The sequence below is a fragment of the Telmatherina bonti genome (genome assembly GCF_933228915.1).
Source record: "Telmatherina bonti genome assembly, chromosome: 4".
NCBI classification, from domain to species: Eukaryota; Metazoa; Chordata; class Actinopteri; order Atheriniformes; family Telmatherinidae; genus Telmatherina; species Telmatherina bonti.
Window position 1 is genome coordinate 13308889 of NC_136622.1, and position 22374 is coordinate 13331262.

At 38.8% G+C, this 22374-nt stretch overlaps 2 protein-coding genes across 5 annotated transcripts in view; one reads left to right on the forward strand and one right to left on the reverse strand.

Moving 5' to 3' along the window:
• Positions 1–686: 686 nt before the first annotated feature.
• Positions 687–3903, forward strand: LOC306754533 (twist-related protein-like; the record flags this gene model as incomplete). Of its 2 annotated transcripts, XM_079238551.1 has the most annotated exons (2): positions 687–1483; positions 1949–3903. In XM_079238551.1, exons 1-2 carry the CDS (start codon positions 1014–1016, stop codon positions 2010–2012), a joined length of 534 nt encoding a protein of 177 aa, XP_079094677.1. In that variant the 5' UTR covers positions 687–1013. The 2 variants fall into 2 exon arrangements, with proteins under 2 accessions (XP_079094677.1, XP_079094676.1); XM_079238550.1 differs by lacking the exon at positions 1949–3903 and having other exon boundaries at positions 687–1646.
• Positions 3904–5700: 1797 nt separating this feature from the next.
• The window catches only part of hdac7a (histone deacetylase 7a), a 64592-nt gene continuing 47918 nt past the window's right edge, over positions 5701–22374 (reverse strand). For all 3 annotated transcript variants that reach the window (XM_079238793.1, XM_079238791.1, XM_079238792.1), the window contains exons 13-27: positions 22117–22320; positions 21307–21538; positions 19946–20079; positions 19624–19744; positions 19426–19475; positions 18812–18919; positions 17345–17400; positions 15811–15898; positions 15525–15644; positions 15335–15432; positions 9806–9924; positions 9333–9466; positions 9055–9136; positions 8755–8893; positions 5701–8658 (exon numbers count right to left, since the gene is read on the reverse strand). In XM_079238793.1, the coding sequence (XP_079094919.1) occupies positions 8616–8658; positions 8755–8893; positions 9055–9136; positions 9333–9466; positions 9806–9924; positions 15335–15432; positions 15525–15644; positions 15811–15898; positions 17345–17400; positions 18812–18919; positions 19426–19475; positions 19624–19744; positions 19946–20079; positions 21307–21538; positions 22117–22320 (1728 nt within the window). In that variant the 3' untranslated portion in view covers positions 5701–8615. The remainder of the gene's footprint in view (positions 8659–8754; positions 8894–9054; positions 9137–9332; positions 9467–9805; positions 9925–15334; positions 15433–15524; positions 15645–15810; positions 15899–17344; positions 17401–18811; positions 18920–19425; positions 19476–19623; positions 19745–19945; positions 20080–21306; positions 21539–22116; positions 22321–22374) is intronic.

The following is a 22374-nucleotide window of genomic DNA, read 5'->3' on the forward strand; positions in this document are numbered from 1 at the left end:
TGTCTTTGTTGTTTCACAAACAAGAACACACCGTTTAAACTGTTCAACATCAATCTAATAACTTTTTAACACCTTTTAACAAAAAAAACCAATTTGCTCACCATCAAATCTGTCTTCAGTGTTTGTGCAAATTGATATTCTGTGTTTTAAATGCTTTCACATTAATTAACTCTAATAATTAAGTCTAATTTGAAAGGGTGTCCAAAGTTTAGACTTATAGTATATATATCTATAATTCTTTTGGATATATATATATATATATACTATACTATGCTATACTTTATTATACTATATATACTTTTTCTCTATTTTGAAATGCGGCTGATGACGGAGCAGGACTGTGAAGAGGACAGTTTACCATTCAGTGAAAGGGGGTGGGGGGGTGGTAGTGCCTCTGCTTTGGAGAAAATCTGGAACCTATAAAGTTTAAGCAACTTTTAGAACAAGAAGTAAACGTTGGATTTGGTTGGCTGTATGGCAAACCTTTGTCTCCTCCTCACCGCTGTAATCCGACCAATCGTATAGAATTCCCTCTACTCGCTGCGTTAGGCGCAGCTGTCCAAAACAATCCTCGGAGCCAATCAGTGAACTAGGTGGGAGGGCTGCTGGAAGCTTCACAGTCGCCTCCTTTAAAAAGTCTGATTCATGTTGCCGTTGTCTCACATGCTGCTCCAGGAGTGGGACATGGGAACAGTCCAGTTTACTAATGCAGAGACTAGAGGAGATCTTTGACAGGTTTTCCACATGTGGGATGAAGAATTCAAAACCTCAGCACAGACTCCTTTCCTCCTTCGGCTTGCTTGGATGTGATACAGCGAAAAGTTGGATGGAGAGGAACAACACAGCAGGAGCTCAGAGAAACACAAATCTAAGACGGAGGGAACTCCTGATGACGAACTGATCAGGGGGGACATCTCCGAGATAAGGAAAGAAGAAGTGAAGAAAACTGGAGAAATCCATGAGAGAGGGATACAGGTCACTAAAAACGAGGTAGAGGACAAACGTGGCCAAGCATGAGAGAGGAGGAGCCCTCTAATGATGACCACCCTGAGGGAGGGGTGGTTACCAGTGAAGAGAACTCAGGAAAACCTTTTTCTAATACCTGCCCCGTTGTCGTAGCAACGCCGGGGATCACCAGACGTAAACGTCAGATGGACGACCTTACCACAGTCCACCCAACTACATTAGCAAACGATGACAAAGTCAAACCAGGGGAAGATGTTCAGATTTACACTCCAACTGGTCCAAAAAAACTCAAAAAGAGCCCTCAGTACAGACCACCATCCTCAGGACCAGCCCTGTCCCCTGTAGCCAGTCATAGTCCTGGAAGTCTGTCAGCCCTTGAGGATCCACATGCTCAGCGGGTCATCGCCAACATCAGGGAGCGCCAGCGCACGCAATCTCTCAATGAAGCTTTCGCCTCGTTGCGCAAGATCATCCCAACGCTCCCATCTGACAAACTGAGCAAGATCCAGACCCTGAGGTTGGCATCTCGCTACATAGACTTTCTGTACCAGGTTCTGCAGAGTGACGAGATGGACAGTAAGCTTGCTGGATGTAACTACCTGGCCCATGAGAGACTGAGCTATGCCTTTTCTGTCTGGAGGATGGAGGGGGCCTGGTCAACTATGTCTGCTGGTCACTAGCTGTGTCTAAAAATGATGACATGTTGACAGGAAAACTTTCATACTTCACATACCAAACTCTCATGGGGGGGCTTAACTCTCAGCCATCATAGCTCATAACATTTCTGCCATTTTTCTTAAATTAGTGTCAGCTGTAACTATGGATTGTTGCTATTCCATGTTTTGATTGGTTTTGTTTTTTTTTTTACCTTTTTGCCAAAGGTTAGCTTATGATGAGGATGCATCCGAGCAGGGACACTCTTTACTCAAAGAATGAGCTTTTGAAAGACTTTTTGTTATATATGTGTTTTCTGTTTACATAGATCACAATGGAGGACAGGACAAGTGAAAGACAAAACAACCGATCTTCAACATCCATTCAGTTAAAAAAAACAAAAAATAAACCTGATGATTAAGGACTGTTGACTCATGACAAAAAGGCTCATTTCTGCTGGAGCACGCTGACCCATCAGCTTTCTCAGGTTCTGAAGCACGACAGCTGGGTTCATCCACCACCGGCCCTGATTTTAATCACTGCAATCAAGATCTGTGTCATCATAGGTATGCGTATGAGCTATATTTAAACCTTAGATTGAATTTTTCTTTTATTTAACTTTGTTTTTTTTTTTTAAAAAAACAGCAATTGTATAATATATAAAGTTGAGCAAGTATAGCATGAAAAATTACCAGCATACTGATATTGTGCGTTTGACCGTCCTGTGCCCAATGCTTATGTTCCAAGACGCTTGACATTTTATGAATCCCTGATCACTTCTGAACTCAAGCAACAGTGGAAAATGTAGCTGTGAGTTTCTTCTTAACTTTTTTCCTCCTTATACCAAACCTAGGCTCCTTTGTTTGTTCTAGTGCCAGAAAAAAAAAGGTCTTTTGAAATATTTTCCTCTCATTCTGGCCCAAATTCGCTTGCGTTGCACGAAACTGTGATACAGCTACAGCGAGCTGACGAGGAGGCGTAATGAAAACAAACGGTCTCTAAACCCCATGAATCATGTGTGTCATCATCAAAGGGAAGGCTGATGTGACTCCCCACTGGGCTCCCATAAACCACTGGGAATGATGGAGGAGGTGAGAGTTGATTTATGCACACAAAATGTGCACGTATGCATAGGTGTAGCTGTGTGCATGCACCCATTCTCCCTCAAAAGGCTTTTTTTTAAATTTTCCTAATGAATATCTTCATTCTATTTTTTTGTCAAATCACAAATAAACTCTGTTTTTGTTTTTTCATTATAAGAGATCTATATCTTTTCAAACATTACCACCGTGGTTCAGTTTCCATTTCAGCAAACTGACTCCAAAGAGAATGAGGCCGACGGGCGATTCGGTTCCAAAACGTATCCATGACAAACCATTTCTTTCCTCGTTGCCAAAATGTATGAAGACCAACAACCTATCATTAGAATGTCCCAGGGAGGTAGCTAATGTTTCCAGCTTGTATGAAGACCTATAAACTATTTAAATGAGCCCCACAGTCAGCGCAGTGAGTTCTCAGAAGGCTTAACTTTGCTGACATCTTAGAAGACACTTGACATTTTAAAGGAATTCAGTTCTGCGCCAAAAAAAAAGAAAAAAGCAGCATGTTTGGGCCGAAGAGATGGAATGAATAACTGTTTTATTTTCTGTTTTTATTTCATTAACTATAACGACAAATCTTCCTAAGAGAAGAAAACATCTCAAAGGTCATGCCCCCAACTCATCTTTGTAAGGTAGAAGCGTTATCCTCAATTTTTCCAACATACAGTCCTGATTATGTTTAAATGTGCCCTCCTCAAATTGTCCTTTTTCCAGCTGATGAGCAAAATATATCACAAATATATCTGCTCTTTGCTGACATTGTTCCTGCTCTAATCACAGAGATTTTGATGCAAATCAAAACAGCTAGATACAAAAGGCATTTGGATCAAAATGCTGTCAGATGGAATAAAAGGAGCTGCTGTTCAGTGAGGAGTGGACAGCACAGGTCAGGTTGGAAAAAGTATATTTGTGCAGTCTTTTTTTTTTTGCTTATAATGTCATTCTCATGATATTATTCTAAAGAAATTCAAACTATGAGCCCTCACTGTAAAAGTTTCTGAATCCAAAGCAAACGTTCAGTCTTGGTCAGAGCAGACTGTGTTTTGGCTTTTTGTAGCATCTACAGAGTCAGAAATGTGTACAGTTTGATGTTTTATAAAGTGTCTGAGAGCACAAGTGACTGGAAGTACTGCAGGCAGAGATTCATCTGTTTGTCTGAAGTTTGTGTTGTCTTTTTCTAAAACATGACAATAAACAGAGCAGATTTATTCTGCCACCCCACCCTCTTTGTCTCCTGCCGCTCTTGTTAAACTGTCTCACTTCCTCCTCCTTTCTCTGGTTTCTTTCTTTCCTTCTTTTTTTTTTTTTTTTTTTAAATTTTAACAAGGTCTGTGCGCCTTTGCCTGGTCAGTCAGGAACAGTTAATTCCTCCAAAAAGAACAAGCTATGTGCAATTAAGGGCTCTGGGAATATTTATAGCCTGTTTGGACCTAAATTGTATGTTATAGTTGAACTCTATCCTCATAGTTAAGTGACGGAAGCTTGCAGGTTGTGTGTCCTGATAACTTGACATATAGCTCCTTAATCATAATGCTTTGACACATGAAGGTATGAATAGACTCAAACACTGAAATAATGAAACAAAAACAAATAAAAACAACAACAACAAAAAAATAACTAAAACCCTTTTACTTAAAGAAGACATGGTTATTTCAGATTTTTGTGAAGTAAACACATAATCACTTACTTCACTGTATGGTAAGCTCAAATCATGCATTGTAGTCGTAAATGCTAAATCGCTTCACTAAAAATATTTACATTCAATCTAGCACTAATTTGACATATTTATTGAAAATTTATTGGGTAACTAAAATGTTTATTTTCAATAATATTTGACTGACTTTACTGTAGATTCAATGATTAATTTTACATCAAACTAATAGTGTTGTTAATCACTTTCATTAAAAGAAACATTATTATGTTTATGTATAATTAAGTGAATAAATATAGAAAACTACCAGTCAAATAACAGATTAAACAATCCAATTTCTGGTTATTTAATTTATGTTCATCATTCTAACAGTATATTGACACTTCATATGTTGTTGAAGAAGAAAATATATGTTAATTTTTCAAACTAGTCAGAAACACAGCTTATAAATTAAAGCCATGGGGGAAATGTATCATATTTAAGTTTGAAATTTAGCCAGTTCAAAAGTGCAGCTCTTTAACCAATAAGAACCCAGCCTGACATATATGATACATGCAGTTTCTGAGATATTTGGCATCACTATGGTGCAAACTTTGCTCAAAATCCTGCAAAACACCACCTGATTTTTTTCTTCTGCCCCTTAATGGACATCAGAAAGCAGAAAATTACACTCTTATAATTTTAGCAGATTACATGGTAATAAATGGTAAATATTCATAAAAAATGTGGTACCTTTGTTTTATTTTCCACTTTGTTAAAGGAATAAATAAAGACCTCATACATAAATAATTTGACCTATAGTAACATTTTTTCATGGGTTGGGTTTAGGTTAATATAACCAACTTTGTTCTAATAAACTAGTCTATTCTCAGCTTTTTTTTCATTATAGAAGGTGATAAAGAATAAGTGCACGTAGCAATTTAACAACAGGTCTAAATACTGCAGATATTCATCTATCCCTCCCTGCCTTGTAGATTATTACTTATCAGGACAAATTTAATGGCTTGATTAAAGATGCACTCATTAGTATAAGTGTGCAAAGAGTAGAAAACTGAAACAATGAAATTAAGAGTCGAGTGAGGTTTCATATTTTCTACAGAAACGATGTTCAGTGATTGTACTCATTGAAAGCAAACCCCATCGAGAATTTATGCAGGACCATGTTTTTCAAGTTTCACCAGAAAAACAAATACTAGTCAAACTCCTCTATACTAATTGTAAAAAAAAAAAAAGATTTAAAAGTACTGGATTACACAAAAAGACAAGTAAAGAATGGGCTTTAAGTGGAAATGTTTTTTTTTTTCTTTAATCAAGAGAAAAAGACAGAGTAAAAAATAGACAATCTTTCTATACATACACTTTGTAGGAAGTATGAAAGAAAATACAATTAGGTAATGAACAGAATGAAACCAAGATTTCAATGTCATGTTTAAAGATACAGAGTTAACACAAGTCCAGTTAATTAAGAATTACCAATACACCTGCTACTGAATGCATCAAGGCACACGTGTGACGTGTATTTTGGTCTTGGTGGTTCTATTTACAGTCTTTCTTTAAGAAGAAGGTACAAATTACATCAGTAATAAAGGGAATTAAGAGCTGAGGCAGTACTGACCTCTAAATAAGATGGAAAAAAGTCAACAGGAATTTAATACAAAGGTCATTTACAGTATTTGACAACACACACATTTTAAAACTTACAAATGCATGCAGAAAACACATGACGTCGGTCAGCATATGCGCTAATGCACATGCAAGCACTGATTCTCACTCTCTCTCACACACACATACACACACACACACAACGGGCACTGATTACTTCATAAACACAACATGCACCTGCTGGGCATGCTGCTTAAGACCAATGCAGTGTATTATTTCAATGCTGGAGAGTCCTGTTAAGAAACAAAAGTGAGATGCTGCTTGCACTTCGTACTGAATGCCAACCCTCAGAGCAACAGCTCCTCGAAATGTCTTACTCGTTTCAGCTGGTTCTTCAACAACAGCGAGGCCTCTGCTGTAGTGGGATCTTATATTCTCTGTTGAAATGAACGGATCCTGAGCCTTCTGTTGGGCAGACGATGCCCAGAGTCTGGTCAAAATGAATGCGGTTTTGTTTTTGAATAGTAAACCAAAACTTCCTTCAGCCAGTTTATGTCTCTCTAACTCGTTCATGTCTGACAAGATGATGAAAGCACGCTGCCTATTCTATCAAAACGTAGATAAGAAAACATTAAAAAAAAGGAAAAACAAAGCTTTAAAGATTAGAATCTGAGGCCAGAGCCATGTAAAGAGCAAACAGCTAGCCTGATCTGAGTATAATTAATTTAAGTTTGAGGAGGGTTTAGTGTCTAGATTCTGTTTTAGAAGTTTGTCCTTTTTTTTTTCCCCTCTTTGGCCAGTAATCAGACTCAGCCGACTGCAGTTCTAATCTATAAACTCCAGCACTGCTCATCAGAAACCTAAACTGGTCAAACACAGCATGCACAGTTTAAAGGTTTAATTTGATGCATGCCACCAAATTATTCTACATTTGGAATGCAGAGCTCTTAGCGAATCAAGTGTTTAAGCAGAGAGTGGTAATGGGAAAAAAAAAAAAAGAAATTAATGCCGAAACATCTTCAAACTGTGGCATGGTACCATTTGGGCTAACCATAGTTACTTATGGAAAAAAAGGAAAAAAATAAAAAAAAACATTCCAACAGGTTTTTTTTTTTCTAACAAATAAAATAAAATACATCAGCTTCCTCGACTGGAGTGGGACTTTTTACGGTAAAACATTCAGACCTGAACAGGTCATTGTACTTGTAAGCAAGAGGTATACAAGACTGCATAGGTGATTTTCACACCTAAATCCACAGGTTCAAACTTTGTCTTTTAAATGGAGAGTCCATACCTGCTCTTGTGTTGTTTCTCTAGTCCCTTCACCAAACTCAGGCTGTTTTAAGGCAGTTTTCTTTGGGTGATGTCCATTAAGTGCATTAACAGTATTGCTAACATAGAACAATACAATGGTCCTCAGTGGTGCCAGGGTGGAATGAACACTCCTTTAGTCTCAAAATATAAACAGTATTCAACACTAGTGGTACATTAACAGTTCATCATTGCTTTGTGTGTGTGTGTGTGTGTTTTATATGTGTATGGTGACAAAATAAGACACTGAACAGCAGTGAAAAAATAGTCTTGATGTAAAAATCTTGCCTACTTTTCAAATTTTATGCATATGAATTACAGCTACAGCATTTCGGCCCACGTGTAAGGAGTAAGAGGCTTTGTAAGACATCTAAAAATCGGGGAAAAAAAAATATAGCAAAGATCATTTAATCCAAATCTTCAAAAAAAACCCAAAAACAACTATTAAATATTCTACAAAGAGGAATTGTCTTATCCCAGAGCTTTGGAATTTCTTATGGTTCACATTATGGAATGAACAGTGCAATAAAACAACTACAAAACCAAAGTTGTCCATTTTGTAACTTCATTTTCTCTCTTTTCTGCTTTCTTTGTTGTCTTCTAGTGGTTAAGTTGTATGTTATAACATCAAAAAAACACATAATATGATGACATCGTCACGTTTTCTTTGTGATATTATTGCATCTTATCCATCAGGCTGATGTGTGTATACTTGTTCTCCTGGTGTCACATAATAGGTGCTTTCTGCGTCATTTTGCATCCTGTTTGGTCCGCATTTGCTTCAACTCGGACAAGTGAAACAAATTTATAATCCACAGTCTTCTCCTGATGTTGGTTTTAAGATAAGGCAAAGTTAAGGCAACAAATCAGCTGTACACAGTTCTTCAAGGAGAATCAAAAGTGAACTCCTCATCTGGATTCGCTGATTGATTTGAAGATTTGTGCTCACGCCGTCGCACCAGACACCTTAACGCACATGATTCCACGCACACGCAATCCAATGTCAGTCGTGAGAGATGAAAAGTCAATAAAAGTGAACTTGTATTGCTCTTTGGTGAGGTTTCTCAAGGTTTTTTTTTTTTCAGCTGCAAGTAGTGCCGTTGGCTTCAACCGAGTGGTTACCAGCGTGGAGGTGCACCAAACGGCATGTCCAGCATTGTGAGTTGGCTGGTGTGCATGTGTGAAAGGCTACCAGGTGGGGCTCAGCGGCTTTGAGAAAAAAAAAAAAAAAAGAAAAAAGAAACACTTCATGTTAATGTAATGGCGCAGGATATCCGAGGCTGCAGGTGGGACACACTCCCTGAAAGTGGGTTCAGCGAGGTTGAAATCGCCTACATGGAGTCACTGTCATGCTCCATTGGCTCATCGGTGAGGCTGGAGGAAAGTGAGAAAAAAACACAGTTGGTGTTGTTTGGAAGCTTGAAATTGTGATTTACTACAGCGTGGTTGCATTGGACGTGTGAGCTGTACCTCTTGTTGGACATGACCCCCACAGAGAGCGAGGCCAAAGCCTTGACAGCATCTGTTTCCTCACAGTCTTTACTCTGAGCAGCCAGGTATGACAGTCCTACTGTTGAACTGTAGGCCTTCACATTCTGCCAGTACTGACCTAAAAGACGCACACACACGTTGCAAATGGCAGATTAATCTGGATCTTTTTCTTGGACCAGATTCAGAGATCAAGCTATAATTACAAAAAGGTAAAGAAATGGCAGAGAAAAAGAGAAGGAAGATGGATTTAATGGAAGTTAAAGTATTATGGCTGCTTACTTTGTATCTGTATGACAGTCTGAAGGGAGCGGACCGCATTGGCATTTGGCTTTTGAAGCAAGAAGTCTTCTGGCATTGGATCCTACACAGCCAAAACGAAAGAAAATCCCCTTTTTGACTTCTGAAATCCAGACATTATTCTTCATAACATGAAGCTATGCAGTGTTCATCTGTCCTGTTGAGCTGTAAAAACTCCTTATCTGGTAAAAATGTGTGTGTGTGTGTGGGGAGGGGGGGGGGGGGGGGGGGGGAGTACTCAGTTACCCAAAATGCCTCACCTGTATTCCCAGGAGTGCGCCAACACAGGCCTCAGATGCATCGCAGATTGCAGTGAGGTCGTGACCTCCCTCCAGGGCTAAAACCAGACGGCCTCCTGCAAGAGACATCAGCTGGCGGGTCAGGAAACCAAAACCTGCGGCACAAAAACACAAACAGAAATATTAGCATTCAGTGAAAAGTAATTCATTTAAGACGATTACTTTACTAGATATCAAAGAGCATTTAGCTATAATATAACAATGTTCTATCTAATACAAAATACTACTTATAATTAGCTTTACATCAGTGATGAAGTGAGACACAGTAGAAGGTATAATCCTGCTCTTTGGACAAGGCTTGACAGCAACTGGATGGAGCAAACTATTAATATATCTAAACGACCGTCAAGTTAAACTCTTAATAGCATCTCTAGCTAGAAGAAAAAACACAAGCTCTTGAGGTTTTGCAGGCTGTGCTGGAGAACTGTGCTTACATTTGGCGGAGACTTTGTACCCTCCCAGGGGAGCGGGGTTTCCCTCTGCAGCATCAAACCCGGCCGACACCAGAACCATGTCCGGAGAGAACTCCTGAGCAATAGGTATCACCACAGACCTGCAGCGACACACACACACACACAAGCACACTAAATCTTTGACTTAATGAACTGGGGAAGAGATGGCTTGACAGGTTCCCTGGTTTCACACAGAGGTTTAAACACACTCCTTTTATAAGGAACCTCCAAGTGTGCAATTTCTTTTTCCTCCTTACTGCTAATGAAAATAAAATCTGCTGTGTTTCGCCACGTAGAATTATTCTGTTGCTGGTTTGTGCAAAATCCTTTAGGTAACAAGAATCTAGTTTTGTATAATGGAAATTAAAAGATATAAGAAACACACTACTGCATAAACATTCAAAAACTAGCTCCTTATATTTATATTTTTGTTGTTTTTAACATCACAGTAAGCTAACTTTGAATATGATTGGTCACAGGAGGGGACAACTGCACGATTTAAATCACATGGAGTCTCCAGTCAGTATAGAAAAGCTGAATATAAGCTTATGTCCTGCATGAATAAAACCTGATTGTGTCGTTTGCATATGCATCAATGCATAATGTAAACAGTGTGCAGATAAAAAGTACATTCCAAACTTATAATAATGCACTTAAACAAGGTTCCCATTGAAACTGAGCCTTTACAACCATTTCTAAATTGATCCAGAGGTTCACTATTTCCAATTAAACAGACTTAATTATGGATTATCTAATCTGTTTATTTTGCAGAACTGCCTCTAAGATTTAATGAAATATAGTTAAGTTATTTAGTCGTTTTCTTTAAATCAAACCGGGCCTTTTCAAGCAGCACAGTCTCCTGGACACAACAAATATTTATGATCCAATCTAAAGAAGTCATTAACTTGACAAGTGAAACCAAGCTTTGGCAGATTCCAGACGCAGCAGCTCAAAGAAAGCTGACAAAGGACTATTGTTTCTCTGCTGGAGAAGCTGCAAAGCCTCAAGTGAGACAAATCTGCTCAACAAAGTCATATTGCTGTCAGCTCTCATGCACGGTTTTGTTTGTGGACTTCAAACTGATGCATATTTCTTTAAGGCCATTGTTGTTAGGAGGAAAGCTGTGCTGTCCGGAGGTGGAGAGAGATTTGACTGCGCAGCTCGATGCCGGCGGCGAAGTTCAAAGCTGCGGCGTGTGAGTCTGGTTCCCATTAGAGGCTTGTCACTCTCCTCACGTCATTGAGCACAGAGAAAAGAGGAAAAGCAGTCCATCTGGGATCCATTTACCTTCATTATTCTGCCCGGGGACTTTTGAGACCTTCCTCCCTCTTTGTACACACACACACACACACACACAAGCGTGCGCGCGTGTTCAAGCATACATGCACATATCCAAACACATTCTGCTAACATGATCAAATGCAAGTGGCCAACATGAGCTCATTTCCAAAAATGAGGACACACAGGGATGAAACACACAAATACATTCCAGCGTCAGCACGAATGAACATTATTCACATAAAAAATGCAAACGCATGGAGCAGAAATGATCCGTGCAAGTCATCACGCTGCCGCTGAATATGTTTTCATCCGCCGAATAATCCATAAAGCCAGCCTAAACTTTATCAATCAGGCAAATGTGCACATACACACACACACACACACACACAAACAACACCCCACCACAGAACCCAACCTCCCCTGTAGACCCATTAAAGCTGCCACAGTCCCCCTAGAGAGAGTAACTACAGGCATGCTAATGGAAAGACGGAGAGAAGGAAGGTGGAGGAGAGAAGGAGATGCTTATTAAAGATCAATCAAGGGAGGACAGGAAGAGGAAGTGTGTGTGTGTGTGTGTGTGTGTGTGTTAGTTGGTGGTGAGGGTTGGGGTGATTGAAAACAAGGAGGGCGCGGGTGAAGGATAAGGTGAAAATGCAACAAAGCCCCCATCTGAAGCGTAAGCACACACAAACCTTTACCCATAAAATGCATTCATTAAACAGGCTCTTTTTTTTTTTCTTTTTTCTTCATGCAGACCACTGAACGTTTGAAACTTTTATTAATTACAAAGCGAGTGCATGGACGTTTAAGTAGTGGGCGGGTGAGAGGTGGAGGTCTTTTAGATTTAGACTCTATAAAGAAAAATGCATTTTCTGAGCTGTTATGTTAACGCACAGTCTCATTAAAGATGAAAACATTACTCTGTAACACCAAAGGCTAATCCTAACAAAAATTGGGAACTCTAAATTCTCCTGAAATTTCCTTTTTAATGGCTAGTTAGTTAGTAATTCTGAACCTTTGGCTTTAAACACGCCACTTCTGTTTTATCGTCCCCACATCCTCTTTAAATGGAAAGTAATGACTAGGGGACGTGGTTTATATCATCCTCTTGCTACTTGTTTTGGTTTTCAGAGTTTGTATGTAATGACAGCTTAAAGAAAAACTGCGAAAACTTTGGCAGACTTTAGTGAAACTCCCGCTAACAACGGCTAACGTGCCATCCATCTTGCATCCTATCCGTACTGTGAGCTCTCTCCAGTGAGGAAGTCCGTCTGATGTCGACTAGTTTTATCTCTTGTTCTGCTCTTTTCTTTTCCTTTAATAATATCCACTTGTGTTACTTTCAATCAGACACAGTGCACATTAAAAGGGTTAATGTAGCAGTGCATTGATATCTAGTTGCTAGTGTTTGAGTTTACATAGTGTTTGAGGTTACATAGTGCTACTTTAAAGATCCGGCAAGTGATTGAATGAACCATCCATTACAGTCATGTTCATCAAACCAGTACTTGAGCAGGAGTATTGAGTGGATGTAACACTGTAAAAAGACATCTGTTCCACGTTTTGCTTGTGTTTCAATGAGGAAATACTCGCTTCTGATGACTCGTGTTACATATAAACCCCCTTGAAGACTCCAGTATTGGATGCTGACTGGTTCAACTCGCTCGACACTTAGGTCTGGGTTTCTACATTTAAATGGAATCTGTGAATCCTGTCAAAGTTTTCATTTTAACATCAGTATTATCATCATTTTCCTCATATATTATTATTATTGTTATTATTATTATTGTATGAACAAGTTTGATGGCTGCATAACATCTCAGGCACCGAGCAGAAAGAAAGAAAAAAATAAAGACACTTTTAGAACTTTTATTCACTGTAAACCTAAACGTAAGACTGAATGATCAGTATTATCATATCAGAAACAGTTTTAACCTTTAATAAGCAAGAGCGATTGTTGTCCCTCTCCACATTGTCTGAATACCATGGCTTTTGTCAGTGAATGACTTTAAAATGATCTTTTATTCGACATTAAGCCTTTTGTTTTTCATCTTCAGATGGAGATAGAGACAACAATTCAAAACCTTTAAAATGTCCAAAACTTGTGAAAAAAAACTCAACTGGAAAACAAGAATGTGCAGCCAAGATTACTTTTCATCTGATTTACTGAAGAAATGGGAAAGGAGAAAATCTGAGTTTGATTTAAGAGCAGATCCACCTTTTATGGTTATATAGTATTTGAAACATGAAATAAAGTTTGTTTTTTGCCATATCTTGAAGGCACATTTCAGAAGCTATACGGATATTAAATGATATCTATTTTAAAAGGAAATGCTGTTAATACCAGTCAGTTGTTGTAATCGAATCCAAATTGTTACTAGTTTTAGCCAAACTGGATATGTCACTGACATGAACGTGATCTGCTCCGTCTCAAGGAGCACTGGGCCATGGGTGTACCCCCACACACCTCCACCTGCTCTGAATTATTACCATTGCAAAATCTGGTGGTCTTTCTGTTGGGCTACTCCACAGGAAGGTCAGAGGTCAGACTCATTTTACTAACAACAAATACTGACAGGACAGACGATCAATGTTTTGCTAAAAAAAAAACCCAAAACAAACAAAACCTAAATCAATAAAGCCACCGAATCAAGTTTTTTTTTTTTTTTTACATCTTTAGGATGTACCAGAAGCATTTTCTTGGCAGCACATATTAAATGTGATGAAATAACATTTTTATGCCACATTTCATCCACCAGTGAGGAACAAGATTGGAAAAACATCCTTATGGTTTACATCGTTTCTCTTTCAACCCAGGGCTGTGCAAAGTATTGGTTGTTGACAAGTTACTGTTTTAACAGGATTTACAAAAAAAAAAATAATAATAATAATTAGGTCAATAAATTTCAAAGAAAACAATAAAATCCTGATAATTTTCCAACTCCAGTTGAGCGTTTGGCATATTTAGAAATATTTGTATGATTTAATGAAAAATAAGACATTAAACTACATGCAACAGTTAAATTAGCTAGGGCTCACTAGTTTTTATTTTATTTTAAAAAATGAATTAAAAATAAATATCATAGACTGACTAAATAATCAGATAGAACAAGGTTTTCCAGTCCTGTCAGAAGATTGCTGAAGGTGCTGCTATTTCATAATTACATTAGAATCAGGAATATGACTCATCTATTAGATGACCGTGCAGTTTGAATGTTTGCAGCTGATTGAAGCAAATGCATGCATGTGTTCGATGTGTGTGTGTGTGTGTGTGTGTGTGTGTGTGTGTGTGTGTGTCCCACCCCCTTTATGTCTGAGACCTATCCGCTGGGCCTCGTTTCCAGCAACTATGCGGTTGCAACAGTTTCCATGGAGTTTGATGTACCAGACGACCAAAAAAGCCCACACAACTGAAATTTTATTGGTGCTAAATGACAATTATCCAGCCCACCAGCAGGAAGTAACAGTCCGCAATCTGTCAAACACACGACCTGGAGCGCATTTACTGTAAAACATCTTAAGTTATTGGAAACAGGGTGCGCCAGACACATGCTCCCCAAATGACGAGGATTATTAATTACGTAAGAAGCATGTCAGAGGCTATGTGGAGCAGAGTCTGATCAGCTTCAGTCTGTTTGTTGTGGCTCGGTGTAAAAGAAGCATGAGAAATATTCTAATTACAGTTCCACTGATTATCCTGATGTCGATCAATAAAAAGTACCTTTACATTTGGCGGCAAACTATTAAAACAGAGGATGTAGTCATCATTTTTAGTTTCCTTATCCATTAGATTTCACATAAATGTAAAACTGCTTTCAGAACATGAACCAACCTCAAAACCAAGCCGAACAAAGGACAAAGAATTTATTTTTGGTCTGTACTTTATGGATTTGTTTTGTTGCTCACCTATTATGTCCACAAAAAAGTTATGTAAATAAAAAAATCTTAGGAAATTAGAGAAGAATGTCATGTCTAATAAAGAGAATACAAGACAGATATTTCTGTGAGGAACAGAAAGAGTAACTGCTTTTAGTCCAAGTTAGACACATTATGCGAGGCCTTTGGCAAATTCTTTGTGGAAATCCTATTTAAACCCAAGTGAAGATGCAAGGAAACTATGGAACAAAATAGAACAAGTTTCATCTGTGCAATTAAATTTTAGCAGTCAACGTCTCTCTTGTCTTGTAGGTTTGTTTTGTACTGTTACAGGAAAGCAGAATTAGGTTGTACCTGAATGCAGCAAGGTACTCAGCATCTCCCATGGGTGGGTCCAGTCCTCCAGTAAATGCCACGTTCACGTTGAAGCCCTCACCGACTCCAGAACCAACCTAAACTCAACAATAAAATTAAGCGCTGATGTCATTACTGTGATAATTTAATTCATAATAAAGCTCTACAGGCTACCTTGATTTATACCAACCTCAGCTGGTGACCCACTGCCAGGAAAGAAGTTTCCATCGTCATAGCGATGAAGGGAGATGTAAAGAACACTGGGGTCACTGTAAAACACCTCCTGGGTGCCATTACCATGGTGAACATCCTAGTCATTGGAACAAGATAAGATATGTCATGAATTATCTAATCATACTAGAGGAGACAATCTTCTCTTCATTTATATGTTGTGAGTTTGCGTAAGGATCAATGTGGCTCTCCTACAGTATAAACAACATAAGCAGCAGGATGTCAGAGATAACACAAAGTCTTACCCAGTCAACAATGAGAATCTTGCTGACGCTGAGCTTGTGCTGGAGCTGCTTGGCAGCGATCGCCACAGAATTAAAGTAACAGAAACCCCTGACAGACAAAGAGAAGGAGATAAGCAGAAATGTTAAAATAAGCACAGAAAGACTTTAAAAGAAAGAGGAGAGTGTTTTTTGTCTTTGGTGCAGTTACAGGATCAACAGCAAGGCTTTGTTTTTTATATTCATTTTGCTGTTTCCAAATTTATTTTGATCCTTCACTCCTGCACTTAATGAAAACATTACGTGCAAATGTCATCCTACATCACAGAAATGACCATAAATATGCTGCAAGATTTTAAAAAAATATGAAGAGGTCCAACATAGAGACCTTTTAAAGGCTATGATGATAAATGTCATGAATTCATGAAGGGATGTGAAGGAAAATTCAAAATGGTGCAAGTAAATCTCCTCTGGTATTTTGAAGCCCACACGGTGCCATAAATAGGGTGCAGTTTTTATCTGCAATGGTGAAATACAACCTTTATGAAGGTAAAATAACAGCATGAGCATTAAGCTACATTCACATTACTAACAGTTGTAGAGGCTATTCCGCTACATATAAACCATTATATGTAGCGGAATAGCCTCTACACAGTATTGTTCAATTCAATTAAACCCCTTTTCAATAAAGTCTCAAAATAAACGCCTCACAATCAACTCCCCACCAAATGTGCACGGGATCTGTTTTTTGGAACGGAAACGGTTTTAGCAGTAAAACCAGGTGGTTGACTAAACTTAAATAAATGAGCAATTCTGAAATGCAAAATGTCTGAGCAAATTTGCGAATGACACTTATTGTCCAACTCTCAAGACTGAGAAAGATGAATAAGAAACATGGCTAGCTCTGCTAGCTTAGCTTGCTATTGCTAGCAGTTCTGCAGTGCTCTAGGTTTATAGCATCAATGCTTCAACGCTAAGGTTGAGCAGCTCAAAAAAAAAACACTGCGTAAGCGTCTTCACATATGTTGCATAGCAATATACTGGATATAGAGTACATCTCATCTTGGACACATACTGAAGTCAAGTAACGCGTTAAAGCATTTCAACCCTTTCTGCTTTGTTCTTCATGCACTTAAACCGCTGCTTCATGCAGGATGTATAAACTGTCCAACTCTAGGAAATATCACTTCAGTATGTTTTAAATAGTAACCACACTCAACACTGATGTTCTTTGTTAGTGTATCATTTTGAATTTTGTCAATCGAAACCTATTTTGTTGTATTATTTTAGACATCTGCTGAGGAACTGACGTCAAACATGCGACATGGAAAACTCTTCTCAAGATAAAACACAAGATAACTAATCCAAACACAAGTTAAAAATAAAAACAGTATGCAAGTATAAATTATACTTCTCATCTTCCAAAGTTTGTCTTGTCAGTCCCTAATTTCATGAAAAGCGTATGTGGAGAAGCTGCTGTCTATGCAGTGAAAGCAGGAAAACTTGCTGCAGTTAGAATGAGCACAAAAATTCAACACATGAACACACACAGACTTACATTGGGTTGGATGGGTCTGCGTGATGCCCTGGCGGTCTGACCACAGCAAAACCATTCTGTGCAGGACAGGAAGACACCATTAATCTGCTTCACTCATTTAAAAAAACTCTTTTTGTCAAATCTCTGCAGAAAAAAAGTGGGTTTTTTTTTCCCTGTTTGCATGAAGATTTGTGGGTTTTTTTTCCCCATTAAAAGTTACCCATTTAAACATTTGCTGTAGTTTTCAAAATGATTTACTTGTATTTTTAATTAAAAACACCAAAAATCTCAACTTAAACTAAACTAACGAGCTCAAAATTCTTTTGGATAATTGTATAAAAAAGCTGATCAGTTCAGAACATTTTCTTTGTCTAGACTTTAGATCAGTGAAAGCAAGAAAAGGGAGAACATTTAGGCCACGGCGGGACAGCAAAACTTTTCAGAAACTTTTTGGGCTTTAGAGTGGCTTAGTGATTCCATGAGGCAGGGCGAGGTTGTTTGCCATATTCTAGTCCTCCGGGACCCTTGTAGTTGACTTATAAGAACAAACCACCGCCGAAAGTAGATACAAATTCCAGGATTGCAAAAACATTTGACTTCTCAACATTGTTTTTGGCTTGCAAACTCAGTGCCTGAAAAGCAGTAAATTTGTGTGAGAGGGCATAATGTTAAAATTGCTTTTATGTCTCTGCCAGAACTAACATAATGAATGTGCATGTGGAGTACAGTACAATGTGAGAGCTTTGTTTTGCCTTTCTGACATCATGACAGTCCCACATTAGAATAAAGCAACTATAGTCTAACCTTCACTTCCTTCAGATTCACTCCTAAAACTTTTGCTTTGGCAGCAACACATTAATGCCAGTATGGATTCTGACATGACTTTTAAAGCTTTACTTTAGCCCAGTGGGTCCCAACCTGTCGTCCCTGACCCTGCAAAGGGGTTGCTAGAGAGCACAGGGGTCTACTGCTTCGACTGTACAGAGCCTGTGTGACTGTTAGGATTAAGGCCATGTCTTTTTAGAGACATTTAGGAGTATCTATTTATGCTTTCAAATATTTAGACTAGTCTAATACATGGAACCAAAGCCTAAAGATGCTATTTTCTTTTACTGGATCTCAAAGTGAATAAACTGGAGTTTTCATAATATTCAATATTTTAAAAGTCTTTCTTAATATAAAAAACTATTAAAAAAAAAAAAAAAAAAAAAAAAGCTCCTTGTAAATCTGTGCTTTAGTGGGGTCAGGGGTAGAGCTCCAGTAGTGGGTGTCTGAGGAAAACGATTGGGTACCAGTACTCTAGGCGATGCAGGTGACTGGAATGTAAATTGTTTGAGTTTATGGAAACAACGTTTTATTCTCACATCTAATCCCAACTAGCTGTCTGTTGTGTAATTCATAGAATCCCCTCTGGCTCTGGGCTTTCCTTCATGTTTTTGACACTGTGCCATGCACTACATTGTATGACGGCAGGGTTTATTTCCTCACCTTCAGTTCTCCTTTGGCCACCCTGAACGACAGCTCAACAACGCTGCCTGCCGCCATGCGTGACGCCGTGGAGGTGTGAGACTCATTCCAGGTGGTGTCATTATCAACCTGCCGACAAAACAAACACATGATGTGTAGAACTAAAAGAAAGTGAAATTAATACAGAAATGAATTTATTCAGGTTGTCTTTAAAAATGAAGAAAAGTTTGCGTAAGGTCACAATGTCACTTTTACTTTCTGCAATTCTGTATGAATTCCAAGCCTCTTACATTTGTTTTTTTACTTCTCTTCTCCTTTCGTTTGCTCACAAACTGTCCATCTGGCTTGCACAATGAAATCTAAGGCATTTCTTTCATCCCTGGTCATGGACATGTTGTTCTCATTAGTCCTGACTTGTCATGCTTCGACACGGACTGTCAGGCCAGCGACTGAGCCCTCCTTCTTTTCCTCTTTAATATCCTGACTTTATTTTTTGTCTATTTTTTTTGCAATTTTCCTGCGCTTGTCTTTTTTGCTTTTCTTAAAAACTATACCATCTTTCATCAGCGCATTGTGTGCAGCATTGATTGCGGCATGCTGTGCAGGGTTATTCCAGAGGTGTGTATTTTTCTTACCCCTACACCCCCACATGGTAACATCACAAACATCCTTTGAGAGAGGATACCTGGAGGAAAAAATAATAAAAATCTTTAAAAAAAAATGAGAAAAACATAGGTATATGAAGCAGTGTATGTATGTTTTTAATTTTGTCATGTTTACTGTATTGAAATTTTCCTGTAAATGCAGGAACCTGTCAGTGTGAGAGAACATACCAGCTAGTTTGCGGTTGTCCAGCTTGAGTCTGTTGAGTGGGTTAGTGCCATAGAGCAACACATGGCGCTCTGTATGGACCGACTGCAGCTCCTCCAGAGTGGCTTTACGACCTCTGATACTCTGTATGGAAACAAGATCAGTATCCTAAATAACACCTTCTGTCAAAACAGATTATATACCTGGTGTATGTGGTAGCCGTAAGGGCCAGATTACATGAGGGATCACAGACAGGTCCATAATCTATATCAGTGTTGGCACCTACGCAGAAATATTGGTACCAGACTGTCCGAGTCAGAGTGTGTGAGTGTGTGTGTGTTGTACCTCACACTGTCCTCTCAGGCCTCTCTCCTGTAGTCGGGACCAGATGCTCTGTATTCTTCCAGCATGCTCTGGGTGGCTGCTGTTATCTCCACATGCACACTGGTGTTTTAGCATTTGAGAGTCATACACCAGGCCTGCACACATACACACACATTCAAAGCAAAATTCTGGTCAATAGTCTAAATATTCAGTATGTAAGAAAAACACAAAAGAATACTAAGTTCGATCTAATATTATCTTTCATTTTTTTCTAAATGTACTCTTGGCCCCAACTTATATAAGCCAATCACAATGATTTTATGAATTATAAAGCTGAATTATAAAGCTGGTTCATGCAGGTTTACAGGGTTTCAAGTTAATCCACACTGACAAAATTGCCCAATTTAAGCCTCACGCGTACATGAACAGATTATTTGAAGCTTTATCTACATATTAAAATTTAGTATTTAATTTTCCAAAATTCTGAAAAACTCTGGATGTCCTGAATCTAAGAAGACCTTGATTCTACATACACAGTGGCAAATTTACCTCTCTCTTCATGACACATGAGAAGTCTGATAACCTAACTAATGGATGGAGGCTACATGTTTATCAGACCATTTCAATCAGAATAAGAAGAACAAGGAGAATAACTAGACTTTCATGGAAAGTTTATAAATATTCTGACCACTAGATTCACAAAAATAGAATGAAATTGAGACTTTGATGGGAAGCTTTGTGAGATGATTACACTTTGCAGAGGTTTTAATGCTTCTAACGCCAAGTCCACACAAACTTTTCACATAAATTGTTTACAAAAATTGCCACATTGTACCGTTTTAATGAACTTGTCAATGAGAAGATGTACAACCCTTGTGTAAATACACAGGACCATGTGGCGCATCATTCCCTCTGTTGATCTCCACCGGCTGCAGGTCTGATATATTCTCTTGGTTCTACACTGGATTAGAGCAGTAGGCTCGAGACTGTATTATCACACCTCTGCTTCTTATTACAATTGGGCTGTAATTGCACATTTCTATGCAAGCGTGCCTTTTTTATGTGGGCATGATTTGAATGGAAGAAATAAAATCGTAATGTAAGATGTTTGCAATGCCTAAGTACACACAACAAATCGCACATCTCTACTTCCCTAATTGTTAAACTGCTGCTTTACCTTAACACATTCAAGCTTAGTTTTATTCTGATTGGTTTGAAACCATAAACTGATCCTAAACACACATCTATCCGAGGCATTTACCGCTCTAAGGTCAGCGTACATCCGTAGTTATGTTATGTTTCTGCCTAGTTGAACTGAAAACAGGGAGGTTGAACGTTTATGCTTATCGTTATGGGCACCCTTTCTTATCTGTCTGACTCACCGGTGGTGAAACGTGGTTTGCTGGTGACGTCCTGTGCGGTCAGGCTCAGGGGCTTCTCGGGCAGAGTGAGAGAGGTGGAGGCCGGGGAAGACTGCGTGCGTGACAGGGGGCGATGGACACCCAAACCAGAAGCAACCCCACCACCGGCGTTGCCATGTAACACAGGTACTGCCAGGGTCTCCATCTGTCGATGCAGCTGCTGCAGCTGCTTCTGCTGTTCCCATAGCAACGACTACACAAAGCAATAAACAGAGATATTTCAAGTCGATTATAAAATTTGAATGAAATAATATCAAGCTGACTATGCACTGATTAGATTTACAAAAGAATGTGTACAACATCAAAAAGATTCTGTTTAAATGCAAAGCATATGTCAGAGCTTTGCATCCTATCATTACCACATTACTTCAATGTAATGTAAATACAAATACAATTATTTTTCTTCTCTTGGCTTGTCCCATAAGAAGCATACTGCATTTATCATTACAAAGTAATGGATGCTTCTGTTAGAGTTTCTAAGCCTGACTTCTGACTGGATTGGTTGGTGGTTTGTCTGATTTTAGATTAATCATAGCTACGCTTACAGTAAATGCATCCTGTCCTCTTATTTTACTGACATAACCACTTTGCTCTAATAAGTACCTGTCAAAAGACAAAACCAGTAAATAGCGTCAAGATTAAAGCTGGTGTAAGAGTTAGGCTGCCATCTACAGGACTGCAGGAGAACTGCTGTTTTGTGAAACCCCTTCCTACCCGTTTCCTCTGGTTATGTTTGTGAGTGAGTGGCAGGTGTGCTACTTTTCACCGAACCTGGTTGAGTATGAGTGCATGCTGCAGGTTTATTTGCTCTTCGTGGGATTTGGACACTGTAGGTTCTACATCCCTCTGCGACTCCGCCCTCACTCTGTTGTGATAGGTTGGCTCAGTGGGCGATGAGCCGTCGCCATCCTCGGAGTCCATATCCTCAGAAGGAATCTGGTGTAGTCTGGGCTTCTCGCTGGACTTGGACATCAGCTGCACACAGAAAACACACACATGCAATGAAGATTTATTCTAAAATGAATTCTT